This window comes from Hydra vulgaris, chromosome 03, assembly GCF_038396675.1.
Source record: "Hydra vulgaris chromosome 03, alternate assembly HydraT2T_AEP".
In the NCBI taxonomy this organism is placed as follows: domain Eukaryota; kingdom Metazoa; phylum Cnidaria; class Hydrozoa; order Anthoathecata; family Hydridae; genus Hydra; species Hydra vulgaris.
Window position 1 is genome coordinate 21940001 of NC_088922.1, and position 24875 is coordinate 21964875.

General features: G+C 28.3%; 2 protein-coding genes across 3 annotated transcripts in view; one reads left to right on the top strand and one right to left on the bottom strand.

The window, feature by feature from the left end:
• LOC100204530 (structural maintenance of chromosomes protein 6) overlaps window positions 1-24875 on the bottom strand; it is a 97805-nt gene that overhangs the window by 67331 nt on the left and 5599 nt on the right. The window lies entirely within an intron of this gene.
• LOC124808745 (uncharacterized) lies at window positions 21528-23661 on the top strand. The gene is made up of 2 exons (XM_065792637.1): window positions 21528-21597; window positions 21739-23661. The coding sequence occupies exon 2, from the start codon at window positions 22802-22804 to the stop codon at window positions 23495-23497; it is 696 nt and encodes a 231-aa protein (XP_065648709.1). The 5' UTR covers window positions 21528-21597; window positions 21739-22801; the 3' UTR covers window positions 23498-23661.

Genomic DNA, 24875 nt, shown 5'->3' on the forward strand with positions numbered 1-24875 from the left:
AAAATAATTTGTATATTTAAAACATTTGTGATATTTTGTCGATAAAAAAAAGTAATTTCCGGTAAAAGCCAGACAATAAATTGTGTGTTTATTTTTGTGTTGCGTGTGTCAAAAAATTATTTACCGGAAAGTTTAAAAGCAAGATTTTTAACCATTCGGATCGCATATTTTGAAACCATATACAGACTCAAAATAGGACTTAATAAATTAAAAAAATAAATAAGCTAAGTTTATCAATACAAGTCCTCAGTGATGGGTCCAGGATTTTTGGTGTTTGAAGTAGCTAACTTCCGGACATGGAGCAAACTCCAAACATTTGTATATACTTATGTCAAAAATTTGTTATACTTATGTCAAAAAATGATGCTTTGCAGAAAATTGCGATGATTGGAGGCTGGGTACAAAAAGCCCCAAAATTTCATCCCAACTGTTCTATTATTAACTCAGGAAATTCGTTTTATCAAAATCTATTTGTACAAGATGATTTTCACTCGTAAAAACAAAAATTTCAATGAAGTTTATCAAGATTAGTGATGGGGGCTTTATCTGTCATTTGATGTATATACATCTAAACAGTAAAATCTTAAAAAAAAATATAAAAAAAAATGATTAAAAGCATAAATAATCACTTAGTTACAATAGTTCTATTTAACTTACCAAATTTAATTTTGACGACAATAAAAACCGGGTTGCATATTTAAAAAAGATTTGCTAAACGATTGATTTTGCAAAATAAAATTGTTAAAACTGTATAATATAAATAATTCTTTTAATTTGTGAATTTTTACATATAATCAGAATTAATTTCAAATGGCCAGAAATGTGTCTTTTAGCCAGCATCTAAAAAATTGATGCCTAAACATGTTAACTTTAATATTTTTTTAGACATATAATTGTATTCAGCGTTATGAAGCCAATTTAATCTAAATTTGTTTGTTTATATTACGCAATGCAAATTTATTTTTCTAAATAATAAAGGCAAAGTGGCCAGAAATTGGGCAGTTACCCTATTTGGTTTTTTGTCATTTTTTAATTAAGGTATTAAGTGTAAACAAATAATCTTTTTTAATTTTGATAACGTCTTTATTAATAATGCTGTTAATATATAATATAAATTATATAGTTAATTAAACATGTTAATTTTTTATTTTTTTTTATTTTAGGTTTTTATAAAAAAAATAAAACAAGAACAATAACTTGGTTTTTTTGTTTGTTTTTTCAGAATCTAAATAAGTTTGTTATCCAACATGTCTTCAGAAAAATAGAAAGGTTTTAAGATATTAATTGCAAATATAAATCATATGGAAGCAAAAGTTTTCATGGATTGAAGATAGTACATTAGGCCCGGCGGAAAGCGAGTACAATGGGTGATTGTCACACAAGCGCCAAAAAGCACAAAATTGTTATTATTTTTTTTTACTGAGAATAGAAAATATATAAATTTATAAGAATAATTACATAAAACTTATATACTTATTTATGTAAGAATAAGTATATATTAGTTTATGTAAAAAATTATAATAATTTCTGATATAAAATATAATAAGAAAATTTAAAAAAATTTTAAATTTTCTTAAATTTTATATCAGTTTAAAATGAATCGGTGAATGTTAAAAGGACAGAAATCCAATAATGTAAACTTTCAGGAAACTAAAAAAAAACTGCATTTTCCACCGTAATAAATTTTTGTTAATGGTTCAATAATTTTTTTTTTGAAGATAAAAACATTATCCTCTCCAAAAAAAAATTATTGAACCAAACAGGTTCCATTTTCTCCCGTAACAACTTATTAACAAAAGTTTACTTCGGGGTAAAATGCAGTTTTTTTTAGTTTCCCAAAAGTTTTCTTAGTTGACTTCCGCCCTTTTAACATTCACCGATTCATATCAGGGTACAATTTTAAAACGTTTTAATTAAGAACAAAATCAAGCATGTGCATTTTTCTGCTAATTAGCATTGTTTAGTAGTATTGTTTTTACTTATGCTGCAAAAATGAACCAGTTTAAATAAATAAAAGCTTTTTTTTAACTCTAATTTAAAGTTAAAAAGAGCTTTTCTTTAAGAGTCTAACTCTTTAAGGTGGTATCTAGCCGTTATTTTGGTGAAAAATGAAAAAAACAAATGAAAAATTTGAAAAAATGTTATTTAGACAATTGAACTTTGTAGAATTCAATAGTAAAAATATTTTTTCCAAAGTAATCTTAGAATATTAAGAATATTATTTTTAAACACCTTAAAGTATATTTTAATCACATAGCAACGACCATAGCAACCTTTTTATCCTTTAAGCTAGTCCCTAAAAACTGAATATGCCAAGCCTGTAATTATTCTTTTTTTAATGTTTCAAGTTTATATTGGTCTAAATGTCATAAATCTAAGTCACATTGCTATTTTTAAACGGTTTAACATTGTTTGCCTTTTTGAATTCAGATAAAAAAAGTGATTTTAATTTTTGTATCTAACCTATTGCAGTTAAAGGTTGAAAAGTAAATTATGGCAAACAAAAAAAGAATTATAAGACCAAGGAAAAGAAAGTTTAATGGCAATCAGCATAATAATTCCAATAACACCAATAAGCAATTTGATACAAACACAGGAACTTGTTCTACAAGTAGTAAAAAGCTGAAAAATAATCTTGAAAAAACATTATTTGATAATTATGAATTTATATTTTTATGCATTTTAAACAAATGAAAAGTTGTTTTGAAAAGTATGCTACTTGTAATATATGTGGTACAAAGCTTTCCATGTTGCATGATCATTCAAGTTGTTTAGGGTTTTCTTTGTTTTTTCAAATTTCTTGCAGTGGTTGTGCATCTAAAGATACATTTTTTTCTTCTCCTGTTATCAAAAACAATAAAACTGGTATAAATACTAGTGAAATTAATATATACAGTGTTATGGCATTCAGGGAGATTGGCAGAGGGAGAGATGCAATGTTAACTTTTACCTCCGTAATGAACATGCCACCACTTCTATCAAAACCTAGTTTTGACTGTATTAATAGCAAACTTTATGATGCTTATAAATCAGTTGCTGAGCAAAGTATGAAAAATGCTGCTATGGAAGTTAGGAGAATACTGAAACCTGACTCTAATATGAATGATTTTATTGACTGTGGTGTTTCTATCGATGGTACCTAGCAGCGGAGAGGATATTCTTCTTTGAAAGGTGTAGTGGTGGCATCGTCTCATGACAACAACAAAGTATTGGATACTGTTATATTATCTAAGTTTTGTAAAGGTTGTCAAATTTGGGAAGGAAAAAAAAGGACACTTGAATATGAGCAGTGGAAAGTTCATCATTCCTGCCAAGTAAATCACGTTAAATCAGCTGGTGCCATGGATTTAGCTGGTGCAACAAAAATATTTTGCTCTTCAATAAATAAATATAACATTTTCTATTCTAAATATCTTGGGGACGGAGACACTACCTCATTTAGCACAGTTATTGTACAAAAACCTTATGGTGATGACCTTGTTCCAATAAAACTAGAATGTGCTGGGCATTACCAGAAGCGTACAGGGATTTGACTACATCTTAAAAGAAAAGAATTATGACAGGTCAAACTATCTGACGGAAAAGGTATATCTAGTAAATGTCGGCTAACGGATAATGTAATCAACATCTTGCAAAATTATGTTGGAATGGCTATTTGGCAAAATTCAAATTGTCTTTTGGAAATAAGGAGCTCCGTAATAGCTTCATTTCATCATTGCACTAATTCCCCTAAAACTATATTTACCTCTAAAGCTGTTGTTGAAATGGCTGTTTACTCTGCAACCATTACTTATAATGATGACTTTGCTAAGTTATCTTCTGTATTTGATGCTCTTAATATTAAATCTGGTAGTTACTTTGAAATTGGTTCAAGTAAAAAAAACTCCATACGGTTAAAAAATATGAACATAAAAATGTCAGATGAAACAAAAAAAAAGAAGAAAAAAATTAAGATCTGTTAGAAAAAACTATTTTGGACAAAAACTAGATTAAGAAACTACATATGATTATTGTTCTGGTGGTTTTTAATGATTTATCTGAGTAGTGTACATGATTTATAATTTTAAAATTGATTTTTCTCAATTTTTGTTTTTTTTATGAGAAGCCGTAGGAAAACAATGATATTTCAATAAAAAAAAAACATTATTTTAGCTTCAAATTTCCAGGATATGTTCATTATTAATGTTTTGAGTGCCTAAACCTTGTGTTTCTTACACAACTAAGTCTGCCATTTTTGATCATTTAAATTTTTCAAAAAATTTTTGTTTCAGGCACAAGCTACACTAGTATATTAGCATTTTGCAAAATTTCAACCTTTAATATTGATGTAATCTTGAGATACTTATGTTCTTGGAACGTTAACTTTTTCACCTTTTTTTGCCGTGTCAGCAATTATTTTTTTTCAAATTAAAAAATTTTTTCCAATACGTTTTAGATTTTTATCTATTATGCTAGTAATTCATCAAAGGTATTTATTATGTGTAAAATATAAGAAAATAGAAATAATGGCTGGATGCCACCTTAAAGAATTGGATTGAAGTTGAATTCCAAAGAAACGCAAAAACTTCTTTAATGAAGTGTTCGCGTTTCAAGAAAGAAATTAGAAAAGTGTTTCAAGTTAAGAAGCATTTAAATTAAAACAGCGTAAAAGTTTTTCAAAGTGTTTTAGCGTTCTTAAATTGAGTATGTTTTATTTATTTTCTTCTTTTTATATACAAAGTAATCTAATTATTGTTATTAAATTATATATTATTTTTTGATTTTTTTTGTAAGAAATAATGGAGAAGAGAAAACTTTCTGGATGGAAATTTAAAAAAAACTATACGAAAAGAGAAACTATTGAAATAAAATTGAACGTGTTAAGAAATTTTTTTCTTAAAACTCAAAATGATGAAATGGCCGACAAAAGTCCAATAAATCAAGATGATTGATTATGCAAATGAAAGCAAATCAACTATTTTTCTAGCCCAATTTAAACTATTCAAACAAATGAAGGATTGATTAAAACTGTTGCTACATCAGAATGTTTTGACGATATTAGCAATTGGCTAGAAAATTTAAACGGTAATTTCAGTCAATGTGCTGTTATCAAAGGATCTAACAGTTTCGTAAAAGATTCCAATAACTATCCAAAAATTTTGATAATTTGAGTTTTTCAAATCGTTATTTTTACCGCATCATGGATAATGATGAAAAGTATCATAGAACGTGTTTAATTTATTCAAAATAAGCGAACAAAGTTGTTTGTTTTTGCTGTAGATTTTTTTCTTTATTCCCTATAACGTAAGCTCAAAATGTTGTTAACGAACGACGCCATATTTCACGAATTAAAAAAAAACACGAAAAAAGTCTTGATCATTTTAAAAATAAATTACCGAATGGAAACTTAATTGATAAAACTATGGATAAAAACTTAATTAAAGAAGTGGAACATTCGGGAAGTTTAATGAAAGAATTAATTTCCTTAACTATTATGATGGCAAAGCAAAATCTGTCAATCAGAGACTCTTGTGATAAAGTCTATCGAGATAATAATGGAGTTTTTTGCAGAATTTGATCCAGTTATGGAAAAACATTTGTTAAGAGCAAAAAAAAAAAAAATCAAATTTCGTGCACTATCTAGCAAAAGATCTTTAATGAAATCATTGACTTAATTGGCAAATACATTATGACCAAAATTTGTCCAAATGTCTAAAAATCCGTGTATTTTTCAATCATTGTTGATTGTACATAAGCCATCAGTCACCAGTAGCAAATGTCAATACTGGTCCAATATGTAGACGTAGAGGATAAGAGCGAAATTCGCATTAATGATTTCTTGGATTTCACTTAATTGAAGGTTCAGCAGGACTTGAATTATCAAATGTGATAGTTGACTATCCGGAAAAAAAATTAATTTGCCACATAAATTCTGTAAAAATGCTTCGGTTTGAAATGCCAAAAATTTATGAAGCAAGATGCGGCTAGGACCGCTAATGAAACAATTGAAAAAAGCACAGCTGAGTCGATTGCTTTAAACATAATGAGCTTTGATTTTTTGTGTTCGATCATAATTTGGCATAAATTTTTATTCGAAACTAATTTAACAAGCAAACAACTTCAATCAGATTCAACAAATATTTCAGAGGCTTTAAAGTCAATGAGAAGAATGATTTTTTTTAAAGAAAGTTACAACCAGGAAAACTTTGAGTCTATTGCACAAGAACTTGCTTCTTTTTTTATTGCACAAGAACTTGCTTTTTTTTTTATTGCACAAGAACTTGCTTCTTTTTTAAAGGTAGAAAAAGGTTTTGAAGCGGAATCTGTTTCAAGAATAAGAAAAAGTAAGGGTTCTTTGATGAACCTGAACAAAATGTGGAAAAACAACTATATCTAAATGAAAAGTATAAACAAGAAGTTTTCAATAAAATTTTTGAATGTGCTACTATTACAACAAAAGATAGACTTAATGCTTTTAATGCTGGAATTGCACCTTCAGCTTTTTGTTCGATATTAAAGAGCTCTTAACAGTTAAGACAGATGTTTTAAAATCTTCTTGAATCACCTTAGAAAGTAAACTAGCGGAAAATGGAAAAAAGGATAATTCTGGCGAGGAACTAAGGGCTATTCCACGTTGTCACGGCGTGACATTTGACTTTTTTGGGGGGAAAAAAACATCAGATTTTAGCGCATTTAAAATTAAAAATTTTAAAATTAAAGATACTAAAAAATTTTTATATACATTACAGTTTCTAAAAACAAAATTGTTTAGCTTTAATATTTTATAGACTTTTAGGTACACGCATTAAAAGGTTGCGTCACGACGTGACAAAAATTATCTAGCATTTTCCGTCATTAGAAGAAATGACAGTAGTTCAGCTCTTGTGGATATTTTAAAATATTTTTTTTTATGCCTTGGATACTTAAAAGGTGTTATAATAGTTTCATAACATTTTAAAAATGTTTTATAAATTTAAATGGAGACACCACATAAATATATAAACGGAGTTCAAGTCACACCGTGACGTCACGGTTATTCCAGTATAAAATCTTTGAATATTAAGACAATAACATCATCAAAAAGACAGTTAAAACAAAAGAAACCAATTTATTCGGATTTTTATAAAATTGATATAACAATAACGTTTAACAAAACAGTTTATTTACAATAATTTCAAAAAAAGCCTTAAAATTTAATTACGTTTTTTTATTAAATTTTATCTAGTTAACTAAGTATAATCCACTTGAATAAGGTTTCATTTCCATTTTATCATTAAACTGTTTTAAGCAATGGGCACTAAATATTCCAGGCGTTTTACAAGCATTATTAATGATATTTCTGAGTTCTGTGCCATCAAGAGCAGTTTTAATTTTTTCAGCAGCAACCATGAAAACGTTTACTTGACTTTCATCTCTGACGGCTTTATAAAATGCTGTTGCGTCATTAATCAGAGCTTCTCTTCGAACAATTTTTTGTGTTGCTAATCTTTTTATGGTTGCTCCATACCATCCATACCATCCTTTACCATGAGAGGTTGCAAAGTAATTCCAGCGAATTTTAATTTTGTGCTTGCTTTCAAGCCATAGAATTGAAGCTACTATGTAACAATTTTTAAATTGACTGCTAGGACCATCAGACCAAATTTGCAAGTATTTTACATCCTTTCTAATAAGGTTAGTTATTAACAAGTCAATAAAATAAATAACTGAACTTCTTGAATGGTTCAAACCATCAGAAATAATAATGGCAGATTTACAAGAGTCACCATGCCAGCTAACAGCAATAAATAATGTTACTAATTTTTTATTCCAAAATGCTGACTGACTTTCATCCTGCCAGAAATTGAGAAGTTTTCTGCAAAGTCAACTTGCAACAAAACTGAATCAAGATTGCTTTTTAAAACTTTTTAAAACTTTTGTTTGGTTTTCATAACTCATTGATTGTTTTCCTTTTATAAAATAATGCAAAAGAAATTTGGGGAGCATTTTGCAAACATTGTCATACAAAATTATGGCTTTGTCTTTTTTTATTGCTTTTTTGAGGTACTTAGTTCCATTAAGTTGCGTAACTTTCTCCCAAAGGTACCAGGTAATTTCTTTATCGTGGTTTTTTTCATCAAATTGGTATGTTTTGAAAAATAACTTTCCGTCTTTACAAGCTTCACAAAGATTATTCCAACAATTATCATTTTTCTCGTCACACACTAAAGTATTTGGTAAAGCATGCAAGTAAAGGGGAATTTTTTAATCAATGAAAGGCAATGCTTTAAGCGACAAGATAATGTCTTCATGTTTTTGACATGAACAAACATTTCTACGCATTAAGCTTGATAAAAGTATATGGCCTGGTCTCAAACTAGCAAACTTGGATTTACTGATTGAAAAATCAGTGTGTTCATTTTTAAATATTTGATAAGCTTCACTTATATTCATTGTTAAATACCTTTTTTGCATTTTCTTTATTTCTTTATTACTTCTTAAAACAATCGTATCTTTTACTTCAGGTGCCTGACAGGATAAACCATCTTGTTCAAAAAAAACTAATGACGCATAGCTTCGTTTCATCATTAAGAGCATTAGGTCCATGTATTGGTTGCAAATCTGGTAAATCTTTGTTAAACTGAAATTCAAGTTGTTTAACAACAGTTTCTTTTTTAAGAGGAGAAGTTGGAAGAGCACGTATTGCTTTTTTAACAGCTTTACCAAGTGTACAAGATGATTTGTAAGCAGGAGAGATGTTAGATGTTATTTTAGATGAAGAAACTCTACTCTTTTTTTTTCTTAACTTGTCTTTTAAACGTGCTAATTCAACATTAGAATTTTGTTTTTCCTTTTTCCGTATCGAGTCCATTTCCTTTATAAAATCCGGACCAAATTTTTGCATTTGTCTATCTCTATACTTTTTCTGGCGTTCAGCATGTGTCAGAGGCATTTTCATTACTTTCAACGAAGAAATAAACAATTTGTTTGTAAAAGTTTACTTTTTATAAGAATTGTATAAACAATAAACATTCAGAATAACTTCAGCAATGGCGCGACACAATTTAAGAAAAACTAAATAACAAAGGTGTTAGTAAAATATGTCTACATATTTACAGGTACACCTACAAGTTTAATAAAAAAAATAATGTTAGTTATGTTAAAGGAGGTTTCAAAACTTATCCACAAATAAAAAACAATAAAAATACTACAAATGTTAAACCAAAATATTTTTGGGTAACATTTTTATAAAAATTAGTCTTTAAAAAATTTAATTTTAAAAAATGTCACGCCGTGTCGTCACAACGTGACCTAAACTTAAAACACATAACAAAAACTAAAATTATTTAAATTTAAATAGCTATTGATATTTATTGCCCTATTTTAGTTACAAGTAATTTATGAATATTTATTTAAAATAAATAAATATTCTTACGCTAGAATGAAAAATGTTACTATTAGTGGCACGGCGTGACATGTCACAGCGTGACAAACTTAAAGAAGACCAAATAGAAATTTCTCAATGAAAGACTATTTAATTATTATAATAAATTTTTAATTTGAAAAGCAAGAGTCCCATCTATATTTTGCGTGAGACAAATCTAAATAGAAATTTAAAAAAGTTTCAAAAAAAAAAGGCTTCAAAATGATTTACTAGAAAAATAATTCAAATTTAAAGTCTAAAAAATTTTGTTTAAAGTTTAAGCATCAAATCCTAAAGTTCTACATGTTACATGTTTTTAGAAACTACAAACCTTCAACTTTTGAATGATACATTTAGTTTTTTATTTTCTAGGATTTGAAATTTATATTAAACTTTTTATACAACGTGGAATAGCCTCTAAGTTTTAAATTAACATTTTTCTCATTTTTCTCTTTTTACTGAAAATTTAGATCCTGAAAATGCTCTAAAATTTTTGTAAGCAAACGATTTGAATAAAATCAACGTGAATGTACCTATTGCATTGAGAATTCTTCTCACATCACCGGTAACAGTCGCAAGTGCCGAGAAATTTTTTTTCGAAATTAAAAATTATCAAAAATTATTTACGATCAACGATTAAATAGCTGCTGATTTAAATACTGAATATTTGCGGTTGAAATTTTCTTAAATGAAATCTTGAAAAGTACTATTTTTATGATGAAAAACTTTATAACCTTTTTTTAAAAAAAATTTGAATTAAAATGCATTAAAAAACATAAAATTTATCTTATTAAGGCACTAAAATATTTTTTTCACCCACCTTTGGAATGTGTTGCGCCGGGCCTAATACACTTCATCATTAAGTCTAAAATGACCAGTCTCGTTAAATATAACAATTCTAACACAAAAAAGCAGAACTTCGCAGCTACTTTAACTATGACATGACATAGTGCTACAATGACCACCTAAATAAAATTTGGTGGCTTAAGGACTTACAGATAGTTACAGATAGTGCATTAAACATAAAAAGATATAATAACTCTGTTTGGACTAGAATTAGAGATGCTTCATCTAACTCTATTCAACTTAAGTGCATCTGTCATTTGTTAGCATTGTGCAATGATAATGGAGTGTCTAAAATGTCTTCGAGTATTGCATTTTTATTGTCAGAAACACCCCCTTGGTTTTGCAATAGTGCAGGACGTGAGAATTTCATAGACTTATTTAATGTAATGAATACTGTGACCGAATGTGAAACAGTTCGGTATGCCCCTTTTCCATTTGAAAAATATTTATTTACAAGTTGGCTTGGTTGTGGAAAAGTTATGTTTAACATTTTAATGAATTAGGAAAATCTAAAAGTTTATTTTACTTATGCTGAGCAATCACCTTCAAATTTTAGTTCCAGATTCAAAGCTAGGCTTTTAAAAGAAATGTTGTCAGATATTGAAAATTCTCTGTTTTTTCATTTAATAACAACTGTTGTTCAGAAATCCGAAAATATAAATAGTCTTTTAGTAAACAAAAACTGATACAAATAATTTCTTACAGCAGTTTAATCATAATATTAAGTCCTGTATCAAAATGAAAAATGAAAGAAAGATGCTTGTGTGTATTACATGAAGCTTTTAGTCAAGTAACACCTAGATTATAATTGTCAATAAATACATACTGTTAGTAATACTGTAGTTGATAGGATATTTTCTCTTGTATCTTCTAATAAAACAAAAGCTAGAAACAAAATTTCACTAAATATGCTTGATGCTGTTGTATGAATAAGTTCAGAATTATTCTTTCAGGTAATGATATTAAGAACTGAAAAAATAGCAAGCGATGTTGTTACGATATATCGATTGCTACATATAGTAGTTCTGTCGTTAGCATCTACTTAGCGACAAATCTAAAGCTTGTCAATAGCTACATATCGTAGTTTTTTTCCCTAACGATGTTATTGCGATATATATAACGATGTTATTGCGATGCAAATACAAATCGATACAAATCGTGACTTTCTCTTTTGCTACTACAACAACTCTATAACTACAATAGGACTGTAGTTATTTATCGATTTAGCAATATCTATATAAATATCACGGGTTTTAGTTAGATATTTTAAATCTATACGTTGGTAGTTCCATCTCCTAGCTTTGTAGCTTGTTTAAATATCTACAAATCTAAAGTTTCATTGTTTAAATATCTACAAACCTATAGTTTTATTAATACTATATTGTAGCTAACGCCACTATAACGACAACTCTGTGTTTATTTGATAGGTTTGATCTTTTTTCTTAGCTTGATCTTAGCTTTGAAACTTTCAATATGTTTGTTTTAAATAAAACTGCCTAAATCATGGATTTTCAACCCCGTGCCTGCGGGAACAATGGCGCCCGCGTAACGTTTCGTATGTGCCCGCTACTATTTGACCACAAATTAAAAATATGTAATAATTTTATTTATTTGTCAGAATTTTTTTTTTTTTTTGAGTGACTATGTTTATAAAATACGTTTGCATGTTTATGATGTTGTGTGCATGAGTGGTTCTTTTGCTTACGATGCTTGTTGCTATAACAATGATATTATATAGTAGTTCAATTGCTAGTTATTTTTAATTGTTTTAGTCCTAAAATGAGTGGATCGAGTAAAGGGAATATTTTCAAGAATAATTATCCTGGATCCAAAGTGTTTGCAAATAAACAATTTTTAGGGGTCACTACTCAAGATCAATTTAGATATTTGGGCACCCGAAATTTTTTCTTCAAAACACAGAAATATAAAGTCTTAAAAAAGTAGCAAAAGTGCTCATATTACTGAGACCACTTAATGATAAGAGTACTTTTATTAAGCTCAAAAAAATAACATTAATAAGTAAAAAAATACCAACCTAAAATAAGAACTAATTTGTGGAATATAATGATTCGTTATTGACTAAACGTATCATTAAAAGATCCAATTTTTATTTTTTTTTTATTTTTTTATTAAAACAATACTACTTGTTTTACGCACAAAGAAAATTTTATCAACTTTTTTCAATTTTATCAACTCGAACCGATAAAATTAAACGATAAAATTAAATATTTTTTGACTTTAAATTCAGAAAGATATTTAGTGTTGTTATAATATTAAAATTTTTTGCTAAGTTTTGTTTTTATTCAAAAGCCATTAAAACCACTACAATTTTAGGATTTTTTTAATGAAAAACACTGGATAATTTGAGCATGCTCATGTTACTCAAAAATGATATCTTTAAACAAATTCAAAACTAATTGTTTCTATGCATTGTTTTTCAAACAAATTTGAAATGAAACGGATTTCTAGCTAACATATTTTTATTTATGAAAAATTAAGTTTCATTATTTTAGCATCGAAATTTTCACCTCAGATTTATTCATGCGCGATCATAATATTTTAACAACGCAAAAAACTTAATAGTGTTTTAATTATACGAGAGCCGATAATTACTGCATATAGATTTACGCGAATAATACTAATTCCTGTTATCACCACATAAAGTCGATTCAAAAAATACAGAGCAACTTTAACTTCACTACATTTTAGAAATCTTTTAGTATGCTCATATTACCAAGGTTCACATATTACCCTAATTTACCCCAATAATGAAGGCCAACATGCCAAATTGATGAGAATGTAAAGCGAGAAAGAAAAAAGTATATCAACTAAAATCAAGTCGAACTGCTCTCTAGAATGTTTACCAGGCATGTGGGAAGTTCTAAGAAAGCCACCACTGCTTCTTTCAAAATTTTTCATGCTTGCAAAACAAAGAAACCTTTCATTGATAGTAAGTTGTTAAAAAAGTAATTCTGACTGGTGTCGATTGTTTGTTTCAGGGATTCTTTTAACAAACGTGAGATTATCTCAGCAATACAAGAATTACAATTGTCAAATTTTAAGTCTTGTATTGCTGAGTTTTGTCTTCTCCCTGCAACTCCAAATTTCAATTTTAAAAAATTGAAATTTAGAGTTGCAGGAAGAAGACAAAAATACAGCCGAAATGAATAAGCTCTGTAAAGCCATTAAAAGTTAAGCTAAATTGGATTTGTTGATATTATATCTGCAGATCAAGTCTCTCGCGCATTTCCCACTCAAGAAAAAAATGCTAGGTAACTAGCATTACTTTCTTAACATTATTTATTAAGCGTCTTCAAGCGTTTAAAAAACAGTTGAAAGAGAGATTTTTGCAGTTTATACATGTCGAATTGTTTTCTTCTGTATCAATCATTAGATTTGTCAAATAAATGTAATAAAAATAGCCATATGTATTGCAGATTTTGTTCAAGGGAAAGCAGAAGAACTAGAGTTACAAAATTTAGACCTTAAAAATAATATTTTACTAAAATTCTTAATATCAAAGGACTTTTAGAATACAGTTGACAAAGAAAACTTCCATTTTTGAAAAAAGCGATATATAAAATTAAATTATTGTTCCGTTCGACATATTTATGCAAACCATTGTTTTCAAACATGAAATTAATAAAATAAAGATACAGATCTTGACTCAGCGATGAACATCTTTATGGTTGTTTGCAAACAAGATTAATGTCGCGCTCTTCTAATTATAAGAAACTGGCCAATGATATATAATACCAAAGATCACATTGATATATTGATATTATATTATTTTATTAAATGTTTTCTTTGTATTTATATTTTTTGTTTACATTGTTTACATATTGAAAATACGTTTCTCAGTGTGTATTTAATTTAAATAACAGGCCTTGTTTTAAAGCATTTAACGCTTTAAAACAAGGCCAAGTACTTAAATTGCGTACGCGTTAAGCAATTTTTCGTACGCTTAGAGCCAGAGCCGGCCGGAGGGCGGTGCAGTCACACCAGGACCCGTGCTTCGAAAGGTCCATTGCATTTGGACAAGTGAAAGAAAGATTATAATAATAGAAGTTTTTCTGAATGCTATTATCTAAGAAAATTAACGAATGGGGAACAACACAAACGAAAGTGGTTATTATATTCCAAAACTAAGGACTCCACATTCTGTTATGCATGTAAATTATTCTTATCAAAAACCGCTGCTCTCTGTTTAAATGGATTAAATGATTGGGGGCATTTAAGTTCGCGATTGCAAAGTCACGAAAAATCTGAACACCATTTACAAGTCACGTACAAATTGTAACAGTTGGAAAATAATTTTAAACTTGGAAAAACTATTGACATAGAACATGAAAAAATAATTAAAAATGAAACAGCGCTTAAAATGTGTTTGTGAACGAATAGTTGCGTGTATTCTATATTTATCAGAGCCTAATTTGGCGTTTAGAGGAAGCAGTGATGTTTTATATACCCCGCATAAGGATAATTTCTTGGGTCTCATTGAATTACTTGGAAAATTTGACCCAATAATAAAACAGCATTTGGATCGTTGTGTTGAATCAGCACCACGTTCTTATTTATCTCAAAGAATACAAGATGAGCTGATTTGTAATTTAGCTAAAAAAAGTTAGAAGTGAAATAGTAAAAGAAATTAAGCCAAGTATTTCACAATTTTATTAGATTGCACTCCAGATTTAAGCCATAAAGAACAATTATTTGTTGTTTAAAGATATCTTCATGTAGATAACTTTGAAGATGTGAGTATAAAAGAGCGATTTATTTATTTTGAACCAGTAAACGACTCGACTGGAAAAGATTATCTACGAAAATAGAGAGCATATTAAAAAATGAGAAACTAGATTTAGGAAACTGTAGAGGAACGTTGTTCAACGTGTACTAAAATATAGTCCACATGTAAATAATATGTGTAAAAAATCATATATAAGTACATATATGTACTATAATAATATTAAGGTCTCACAAGGTTATCCTGCATCAGGCCCCGCATTTGTTCGGGCCTACAAAAATAAATTAAAAATTTATTTTTGTAGGTTTGGCGCTGTAGGCTGGCCTCTGTAAAAGCGTCTGGCAATCCTATTTATAATTAACGACAATATTTTTTTTGTATACAAAGTTATTAAACGAAACCTTAAAAATAACATAAAAGAAGTATATATAATATCAACTTTTGTCATCTCGCGAAAACAAGAATACAACTTTTGATTGCAATAAAAAAATTTTACTTAAATTTTTATTTATTAATAAAAAATAAAATTAAGCGATATAGTTTTAATAAATGGTGTTTGGAAAACTAATCTTTGCTTTCACAATATAATCGCTAATAAAATAATAAACTTTTAATAAGTTATGTAAATAAATTAACATAATTTTTTTATTTGTTACTCGCTAATTTTTTTTAAATAAAAAATCATTTTTAGTCGCCAAATTCATTTGACGCGGTCTGCACAGTTTTGTTTACGATGTAGGAAAAAAAATAAAATGATGTAGAACACTTGTGGGTACTTTTCAAACTGCTCAAAAGTATCAACAAGTGTTCTACATCTTAGTATTTATACTTTTTCTGGCTAGATTTTTAAAACGCCTAAATTGTATTGAGGGCCGGGTTAAGTACATCGTGGCCTCCCGGCACTTTAGGCCTTTTGGCCCCTGTTGGCCTCCCAGTATTCAAATTTAACAGCGGTTTAAAATAAAAAAATCTTTGTATTTGTTGCGCTATGGCTTTATAATGTATTTTCTTTTGTATTTAAACAAGCATCTTGCGATATTTATTATTAAAAAACACGCGGTGATTAGTATAGGTTTTAAAATACCTTTCGTCTGCATTTTAACTTGCAAATGCAGATATGATATATTTTAGGTCAATGGAATCCAAAACCCGGTTTTCTATTTGAACTGTAGAAAGATCTGAAAAACGTTTCTTAAAGAAGCTCCAAAATGAAGACATTCACTCAATAAGTGAGAGTTAAGACCAGTAGGATATCGGTCAACAAGTTTTTGTCACTGCAAGTAATCTCCGAGATATCCATACTGCGGAGACTCAAAAAAATCAAACAGAGAGTTAATCCAAAATAGGCTTTCTTTCTTTTATCAATATCACTCATTAGTTTGTATGTGTGAATGGTTCTTGTATGCTCTTAGGAGTTTTTGAACATAGACATATTCATCCGTTTTGATTAAAGACACGGCTTCCATTTCAATGCTGCACGTAATGCTCCGGGGAGTTAAACAGTTCTTCAACCATACCTAAATCAAGCTTTACGAACTACAGTTTCTTTTTAACTTTGTTAACCATTCCATGATTCTATTTTAAATGATTATTAAAATAGCTGTCTCAAGTTGTTCCATTTCGATCAAAAGTCCGAAGGCCTCTGATCTTAGTATTGCTTTCTGATCGTCGTTTATATCAAGAAGAGCCACCTATATTAAAAATATTTGTTAATAAGTGTGCACAATCACAAATAAAATATATTTTTATTTGATTTTCTAAATAATTCTTAATCACCTTGTAAACTGAATAACCCTTTTTAATGGCTAAACAAGCATCAACACGAGCTGACCAACGAGTTTGTGAGAGAGTCTAAAGAATCTTAACACGTATTCCAGCGAGGAACTTGGACTTAAGATGCGTTGATGCAATGAATTTTGACTTTAAGACATCAAAACGTTGATGCAGAAAAGAAGTTATAAATTTCTTGAAGAAAGCTAAAGAAATTAACGGCAGCTCCGTTGGATTCCGCGGCACTCACTCCTACGGGGTTTAAATAGTGAGCAGCACATGGAATGCATTCAACGAGAACGTTGATCTCTTTAACTATTGCTTGTAAACCAATGTAAACTCCAGACATATTACTGGCATTGTTTTTTGACTGACCACAGTCATTTTGAATGTTAATCGCATAGTAATATAATTTTTTCAAAACGATTTCAAGCGTGGAAGTTGCAGAATGATTATGCATGGGAATGAATGCTAAGTTCCGCTCAACTGGTTTCTCGTTTTGTACATCGGGAGTAGAATCAACAATGTGGTATATTTTGCAAATTTGATTTCGCTAACTAAGAAATTATGTTTGAAGTAAATAAAAAATACTATAACATGTTATTTAAGGATGATCATATTACCTATAAACTTCATAACCTAGGCGGCTATTAAGTGAATGAGTTCTTTGCAAATGTCTTTAGATAAGTATGATATACAACCCTTTCCTTTGTTTCCACGAGTTACCAAATGTTGGGCAAGAAAAGGATCAAAATTTACGAATAACTCAATACATTCAATAAAGTTACCGTTACGTATCGATCCGAGTTTAGATCCTCTGAGAATGGGCAGCAAATAAAATATCCAACTATTTTAAATTCCTTTTTTCACCATTATTTCCGAACTCGAAAATTCTTTTCAGTTGTTAAAAAAATAAAACGTCCAGTTTGCGATACGTCGTGCACGCTGTAATTGCAAAGATTAAAAATCTCTGGGATTTATATATCTCTCAAATATTCACTTAGATGCTCTGGCTCCTTGAACTCCGTGGCCTCCCGGCACGTGTCCAATGTGTCCGTTGGTCAAACCAGCACTGATTATACTATGGTTCTGCTATATGCTTTATAATAATTTTAAATCAAAAGATTCAAATGGTCAATTCAAAAAACTATTGTTTACCAAGATCAGAAAGTGTACAAAAAACATATGAAGTTGTTTAAAACAAGTTTATAAAAAGAGAGAAAAATTACAAACAACTTGCCAGATATTATTTATTCCAATTAAACAATAAGAAAAAAATGTGAAAAAAATTGACTAGCTAAAATAAAACTTGAAACAATCATAAAAACAAAAATACAATTCAGCAAAGAGAAGATTATAGTTATAAAAATTATAGTAATAAAAATTATAAAAGGAACCCTTTATATATACAAGTTCACAAAATAGAGTTTTCAAAATGTTAAAATTGCTTTCATCTCTCAAAAAAATTATAATGGGAACAAACTTTAAGTTTTTTATAAATTTTCCTAATGGTTTTAACTTATCAAATCAAGATTGCCAAACTTGACTTTTAACATAACAAAATAAGATTGCAAAACTTGATTTTAGGATAATTTCAATTTTTTATTTTCTTCCTATCATATATTGAATTTACTATTTCAATAACAATAACAAACTAAAGTATTATTTTGTTTAATTTAAAAATATTTGATTTATTGGTCAGTAGTAAGTATGATTAAAAACGTAAAGTTTTGCATCTGTACACTCAATCCGTAGCTGGCATTGAACATAACATTGAGGAAAACTTTCTACTTGTTGTTCATAACTCAACACAATCAACACAATCTTGAGTTTTCTAGTCAAATAAACTTCTTGATGGACCTAATGTTTCGGGGCTACAACCATATTTGTTGATTAGGCTAATAAAGTATAGACATTTTTCAACTTTTACTTAAGAAAAAAGTTTTCAAATAATTTACATTTTTGAATATTTTCTAAAATAGCCTAGGCCTGGTGTAGATTTAAAAAACATTCCAATATAATATAAAAATAAGCTTCTAAAAACCAAGTAAATTATATAGTCAACCAACTATAATGTTATGTTTTCTGTATGCCAAATTTTGTATTTTGTTCTATGCTCATGTAATTTTGGAGCCACACGGTTACTAAGGTCAATATTTACAATACCATTATTAAAAAGCTCTCTATTAATGAGAAACATGCCATGCCTTTTAAATCATCATAAGTGCTTTTTACATCAGTATTTTCAGTATTATTTGGGATGATATTAGTGACGTTTTTGGTTCTATTTTTAAAAGTGTTATTTTTTCTAAAGTATTACTATCATTTGAATCATCTGTGAGTTTATTGATATAGAAGTCAATGTTTTCAATTTTAGTGTTATCTATTTTAAGTATATTTGGACATTTATAATGTAAATGTTGACAGACAGATGATTTGCGTTCAAATTTCAATTTAATTAGTACAAAATAAACACATTAAAACTAAACAGCTATTCCCAGAAGTGTTATCTCAATTTTTAAACAATTATTGATGCATCCTTTTAAATTTTAAAAAAAAAAGTTTAGTTCTGGATCTGCTGATTTAGCAATTATAAGATCTGCTTTTTTTTATTTTTTTTAAGGGCTCAGTAAATTTAAAAAAAAGTTTAACTTTGTAACTATTCTGTGCGAGATAGAGCCTAAACTATTTCTTTTGTAGTTTTTATCGCAGCCAGCATTTTATCATTATTGTGTTTTAAAAAACACAAAAGTGAAAGTAAGCAACCCAGTACACAACCTACTAAAAACTAACTGGACAACTGCTGTCTTATCCTTTTTAATCATTTTGTCTTATCTTTTTTAATCATTTACGTTTTTAATCGGGATGAATTAGGAACTATTAGTAGCAGCGACAGTAGCGCTTTGTTGATTATTTTAATAACTAAGCTACCAATTTACTTTTTTCCCTACATCGAATTAATTTCGAGACCAGACCTCTGAAATGAATTCGGCTAATAGACAATTCTCTAATTCGATTGCGCAACTGTTTTTTCAGCTTCAAGAGGCCAAAATAAGGACAAAAATGTAAACAAACTATATTCGTATTAAATAAAAATGTCTTGTTTTAACTATAGCATTATCAGACTAGGGTTCGCATATTTCCGGATTTGCCCGGAGATCTCCGGATTTTAAGGCAAAAAATAAGCCTCCGGGGGGTTTCAGAAAAAAACATAAAATCTCCTCTTTTTGGAGATTTTTATTTAATTTTTATAAAAATTTCATTTTTAATACTTAAATTTTGAGTATATATAGAACTGAAAATGTAAAAACTATTAAATGTAAATTTTTTTTTGTCATTCTACCAATTTATTAAAAATGCTCAAACAACTCTTCTCTTCAATACACAATATTGGAAAATGCGCGCGCATCAAAATTTGCGAAAACGAAAGTTGCGACCGTTAAATTACATTAAGGTTATAAAGTATTTTGGTTTCTAGTACACAAGAAATTATTCCTTGACTTTAAATTTGACGTTTAAAAAGTAAAAGAATTGCGACACTATCAATAATGTCGTCCAAAAAAATGTTTTCTTGTTTAAAAAAGGGAGAAATGATTGTGAAGCCAAATTCAAAATTTGGCCAGCTGGATCATATAATTTTTTTTCTTACAAAGATAAACAAATTTCCTTATGTTAATCTTATTTATCTAATGCATCTGACAATAATAAATAAGTCTAGATTACGCAATTTGCATAACCTTTGACAGGTTATTAGTCCTAATACTAAGGGTTAAAAGCTTTCATTTGGATGAAGCTTGACAGTATCCCTATTTGGGATCAAGTTTAAGGCTCTATTTTATTTGTAAAAGAAAAAACTTTTTTTTATGTTAATAGATCATGGTGCCGTGACCAATTTTCCAATTTATGAGTTCAATAAGTATTTGTTATCAAGCAAAGATTTATTGAAAAAGATGGTTTCAACAAAAATATATATTTGGTATGATTTATCTTGCCCTGTTTATAATTCTTGCTCTGTTCCAACAAATGATTGTTCTATGACAGTGAAATTTATAACTGATGCAAGTGATTAGTATGATTTAAGTAAACAATGGTTACAAGATGACAATAGAAACAAGTTATATAATGAAGATTTAATTCATGGCTTGCATTTATATAGTTTTTATCTTTCGTATATTATATTGCATGTATATATTTTGTATGTAATATAGAATAACTTATTCTATATTAAAAAATACCGTTTTAAAAGATTTATTTAATCAAGACTCAATAATTGTAAGACAGTAATAAAATTGAATGTAAACATTTTGCGATTAATTAAATTAATTTTAATTACAAATTCAGCAATTTGCACTAAAAAACGAATGACTATTTTTATTTTTTTACGTGCTTTTTAAAAAAAAAAGGGTTTTTATTTATTTAATTTTCTTAAAAGGAGTCCACTCCTGGTACAACCTTGCTAAATAATGGGGACTCCCCATTCATTTAACACGCTTAGTAAAATCTCCTCTTTTTGATGATTACCATATTATCGCGACGTTAGAATTATCTTGTTCTATCTCCACTTTTTGAAAAAATCGAGTTTTTATAGTTTTTGAATAGTTTTGCACTATGTTTTTCTATTTTATTTATATTGAAAATATATAAAACTTTTAATACGGTGTTGCATGCCATATTGCATTGTTCTATCTCCTAAATAAGCAAATTTGAAAATGTTATCTTATTTTAACTCCGATCAACCAATCATATATTTACAATTACATATTTGTACGGAATAATTTTGTTGTTATTGTAATTTTCAAAATGGCAGCTAAAAATATTGACCAAAAAATGGAACATGCTCTAAATCAAAACGAAGGTATTTTTTCACTTAATTAGCGTTATAATTTTGCCAATTTTTTATTTTGATTATCCAGAATGCATAAAAAACAAAATAATTTATTATTTACGCATCCTAGATAATCAAGTAAAAAAGGTAATGGAGTTTTTTAATCTTTAGAGTCGCTTGGTATTACACCTTCTCGTAGGTCACCCCATGGTGGAATATCTAGAAAACGTAAAGCTGATACGAGTAATTGGAAACAAAATATAAGAAAAATGCAACGTCAGTCGGGTAAAGCTTATAAAAATTCAAAAAGTAAACAAGTGCCTGAAAGATCTATCGCAACGGTAAAAAGTTGCAGAAATTGTAAGTTCAAATGCTCTACTAATATAACTGAGATCGAGCGTCAAATTATATTTAATAACTTTTGGACATTAGATGATGACGGTAAAAAACATTTTTATTCAAAAACTACCGAAAAACTAGAGAAAAAATGCTGTCGGACAGCTGCTGGTGAAAAAGAAGAAAAATGTCTTATTATTATAGCTTCTTTGTTTCTAATACACAATATAGAGTTTGTAAATCCTACTATCTTTCAACATTAAATATTAGTAGCCAAAGAATATTTTACTTTCACAAATTTAATAAATGCTTAACTACTGGAACGCCAATGCAATCAAAATTTGGAAGACATGTAAAAAAAAGCTTACCGGAAGATTCTAAAAAAGTTGTACGAGACCATATAAATCTTTTCCCAAGAATTGAGGCCCATTATTGCAGGAAAAAGACATTTAAAAAGTATATGGAAGGATCACTCAATATAGGTAAACTGTATGATCTTTTTAAAATATATTGTGATGAAAATGACTATATACCAGTAAAAGAACATATGTATCGTTATATCTTCAATCACGAGTTCAACATAGAATTTCAAAAACCAAAGAAAGATTTATGTGACACATGCTATGAATATTGAAACATTGTTAATGCAAGCAATGAGCAGACAGATAGTTATAATAAGCACATAACATCAAGGAATGATACAAAAACTGAACATGAAAAAGATCGTCAAAATGCTGATCCTAAAACTGCAGTTGTTTGTATTGATCTTGAAAATGTTTTAAGTTTGCCTTGAGCTAATGTTGGAAACTTTTATTACAAACGGAAACTTTCAAATTATAACTTAACTGGTCATTGTTCGCTTAACAAGAAAGGTTATTGCGTCCTTTGGCATGAAGCTATGGCTGGTCGTGGAGGAAATGATCTTGCCAGTGCTGTAACATGTCTGCTTCTGAAAATCATGGATGACCTTGACATAAATAAGTTCATACTTTGGTTCGATTCATGTGTACCACAAAACTGCAATAGTTTCATGTCAGCAGCTTTATGTGAATTTATCATACGATACCCACAAATTAAAGTCATTGAGCAAAAGTTCTGCGAGCCAGGTCACTCCAGCATTCAAGAATGTAATAACATTCATAGTCAAATTGAAAAATCTCTCTCTGTTGCAGAAATATTTAGTCCGCTTGGACTAGAAAGAGCTATTAAAAATGTAAACTGTAAAAAACCATTCTCTGTTTACCAAATGCAATTAAAAGATGTGAAGAATTTTTCAGTTGTTGCTGGTTTTTCAAGTTATAAGTTAGTGCCTTATACAAGAGTTAAAAATCTTGTTTATCGAAACGGACTGCCATACCATGTTTTTTTTAAAACCTCATTTTCAGACAATTATTCACAAGCTCGTATTAATAAGTTTGTCAAGCGAGCAGCATCAAGCATTATTACCAAACCATTAAAGACAAATATACCAATGGCAGCTTGCTTACGTGCTCCTTATCAGTCTTTATCTGCTGAAAAAGCCATTGATATCATTTCCATGTATTCATACATGCCTGCTGTTGATATTGCATTTTACAAAGCATTAATAAAGTGATTTTATATATGACTTTCTCTGTTTAGTATTGATATATAAAACATATAGTTATTATTATTATTTAGAAATCTTGATAAAATTCCTTATTTAGCTTATTATTTATAATAGTTTTTAACAAATACTTAAACTCTTGTAATAGAATCACAGGTATACGAAAAATAAAATCAAGTTCATCTTGCATGTTGTTTTTAATTAGATTAGTTTAATTGTTGTGTTAATATCTGTAAGACTTAAATAATTGATAGAAAATTTTAAAAAAGCTATTTCTTTGATAAATATTTTTCATCCCTTTCCTATACGCTATATATTACCCTTTTTTTATTATGTAGCGAAGTGTTCTGTTTTAAATTAGATGTCTGTATATATATATATATATATATACATATATATATATATATATATATATATATATATATATATACATATATTAGTAAAACACAATTTGTTTTTTTTTTCGATAGGCTGTTTCTTCTTCTGTAGGTTCATTAGGTAGGTTCTTCCTGAAGAACCTTCAGAAGAAGAAGAGTCTGTGGAAGAAAAAAAATAGACAAGTGATTTTACTAATCTATTATTGCTCTGTTCTTTAAAAACATATATAATGTATATATATATATATATATATATATATATATATATATATATATATATATATATATATATATATATATATATATATATATGTTAGTGTATTTTACAAATAGATTGCTCAATATTCTTAAAAAACAGAGCGATAATAAATTAGTATAAACACTTATCTAATTTTCTTCAACAAGTTGTTTCACCATCAGTAGGACCTACTGATTGTGAAACAATTTGTTAAAAAAAATTAGAGTCGTATTTTTAGTAATTTATGTATATATATATATATATATATATATATATATATATATATATATATATATATATATATATATATATATATATATATATACTTCTAGATTTGATTCACAAGTCCGTCTGGACTTGCACCAAAACAAGGAATGTATGGCTGATCTTTTATTCCAGTTTCAACAATTTTATTATGATTTAAAATGTCTTTGACATTTGAGAATTTTTTATTGTCTTCTGTAAACTGTTTTACCAAAAATTCAAAGTTTTTTTTGTGATATTTTTTTTTTTAGTAGATAAACAGAAAAATTAGCAACTTAGAAGGATTATTTAGGCGATTTGTCGCTATTTGTTTACATATTTGTCTTTACTAGTCTCGTTTTAGTGTTGAGAAAATAGTTGCGCAATAGAATTAGAGAAATGCCTATAAGAAATTTAAGAAATTATCGTTTTAAAAAATTTAACATGTTTAATTCATTTATAGAAATGTCAAGAAATGAAAGAAATTTCTTTATATCAAACATTTTTAAAAATGTAAGTTAGATTTAAT

Bases quoted from the DNA above. Each gene is read 5' to 3' on its own strand.
- LOC124808745 (XM_065792637.1), top strand. From the start codon at position 22,802: ATGGCTGGTCGTGGAGGAAATGATCTTGCCAGTGCTGTAACATGTCTG.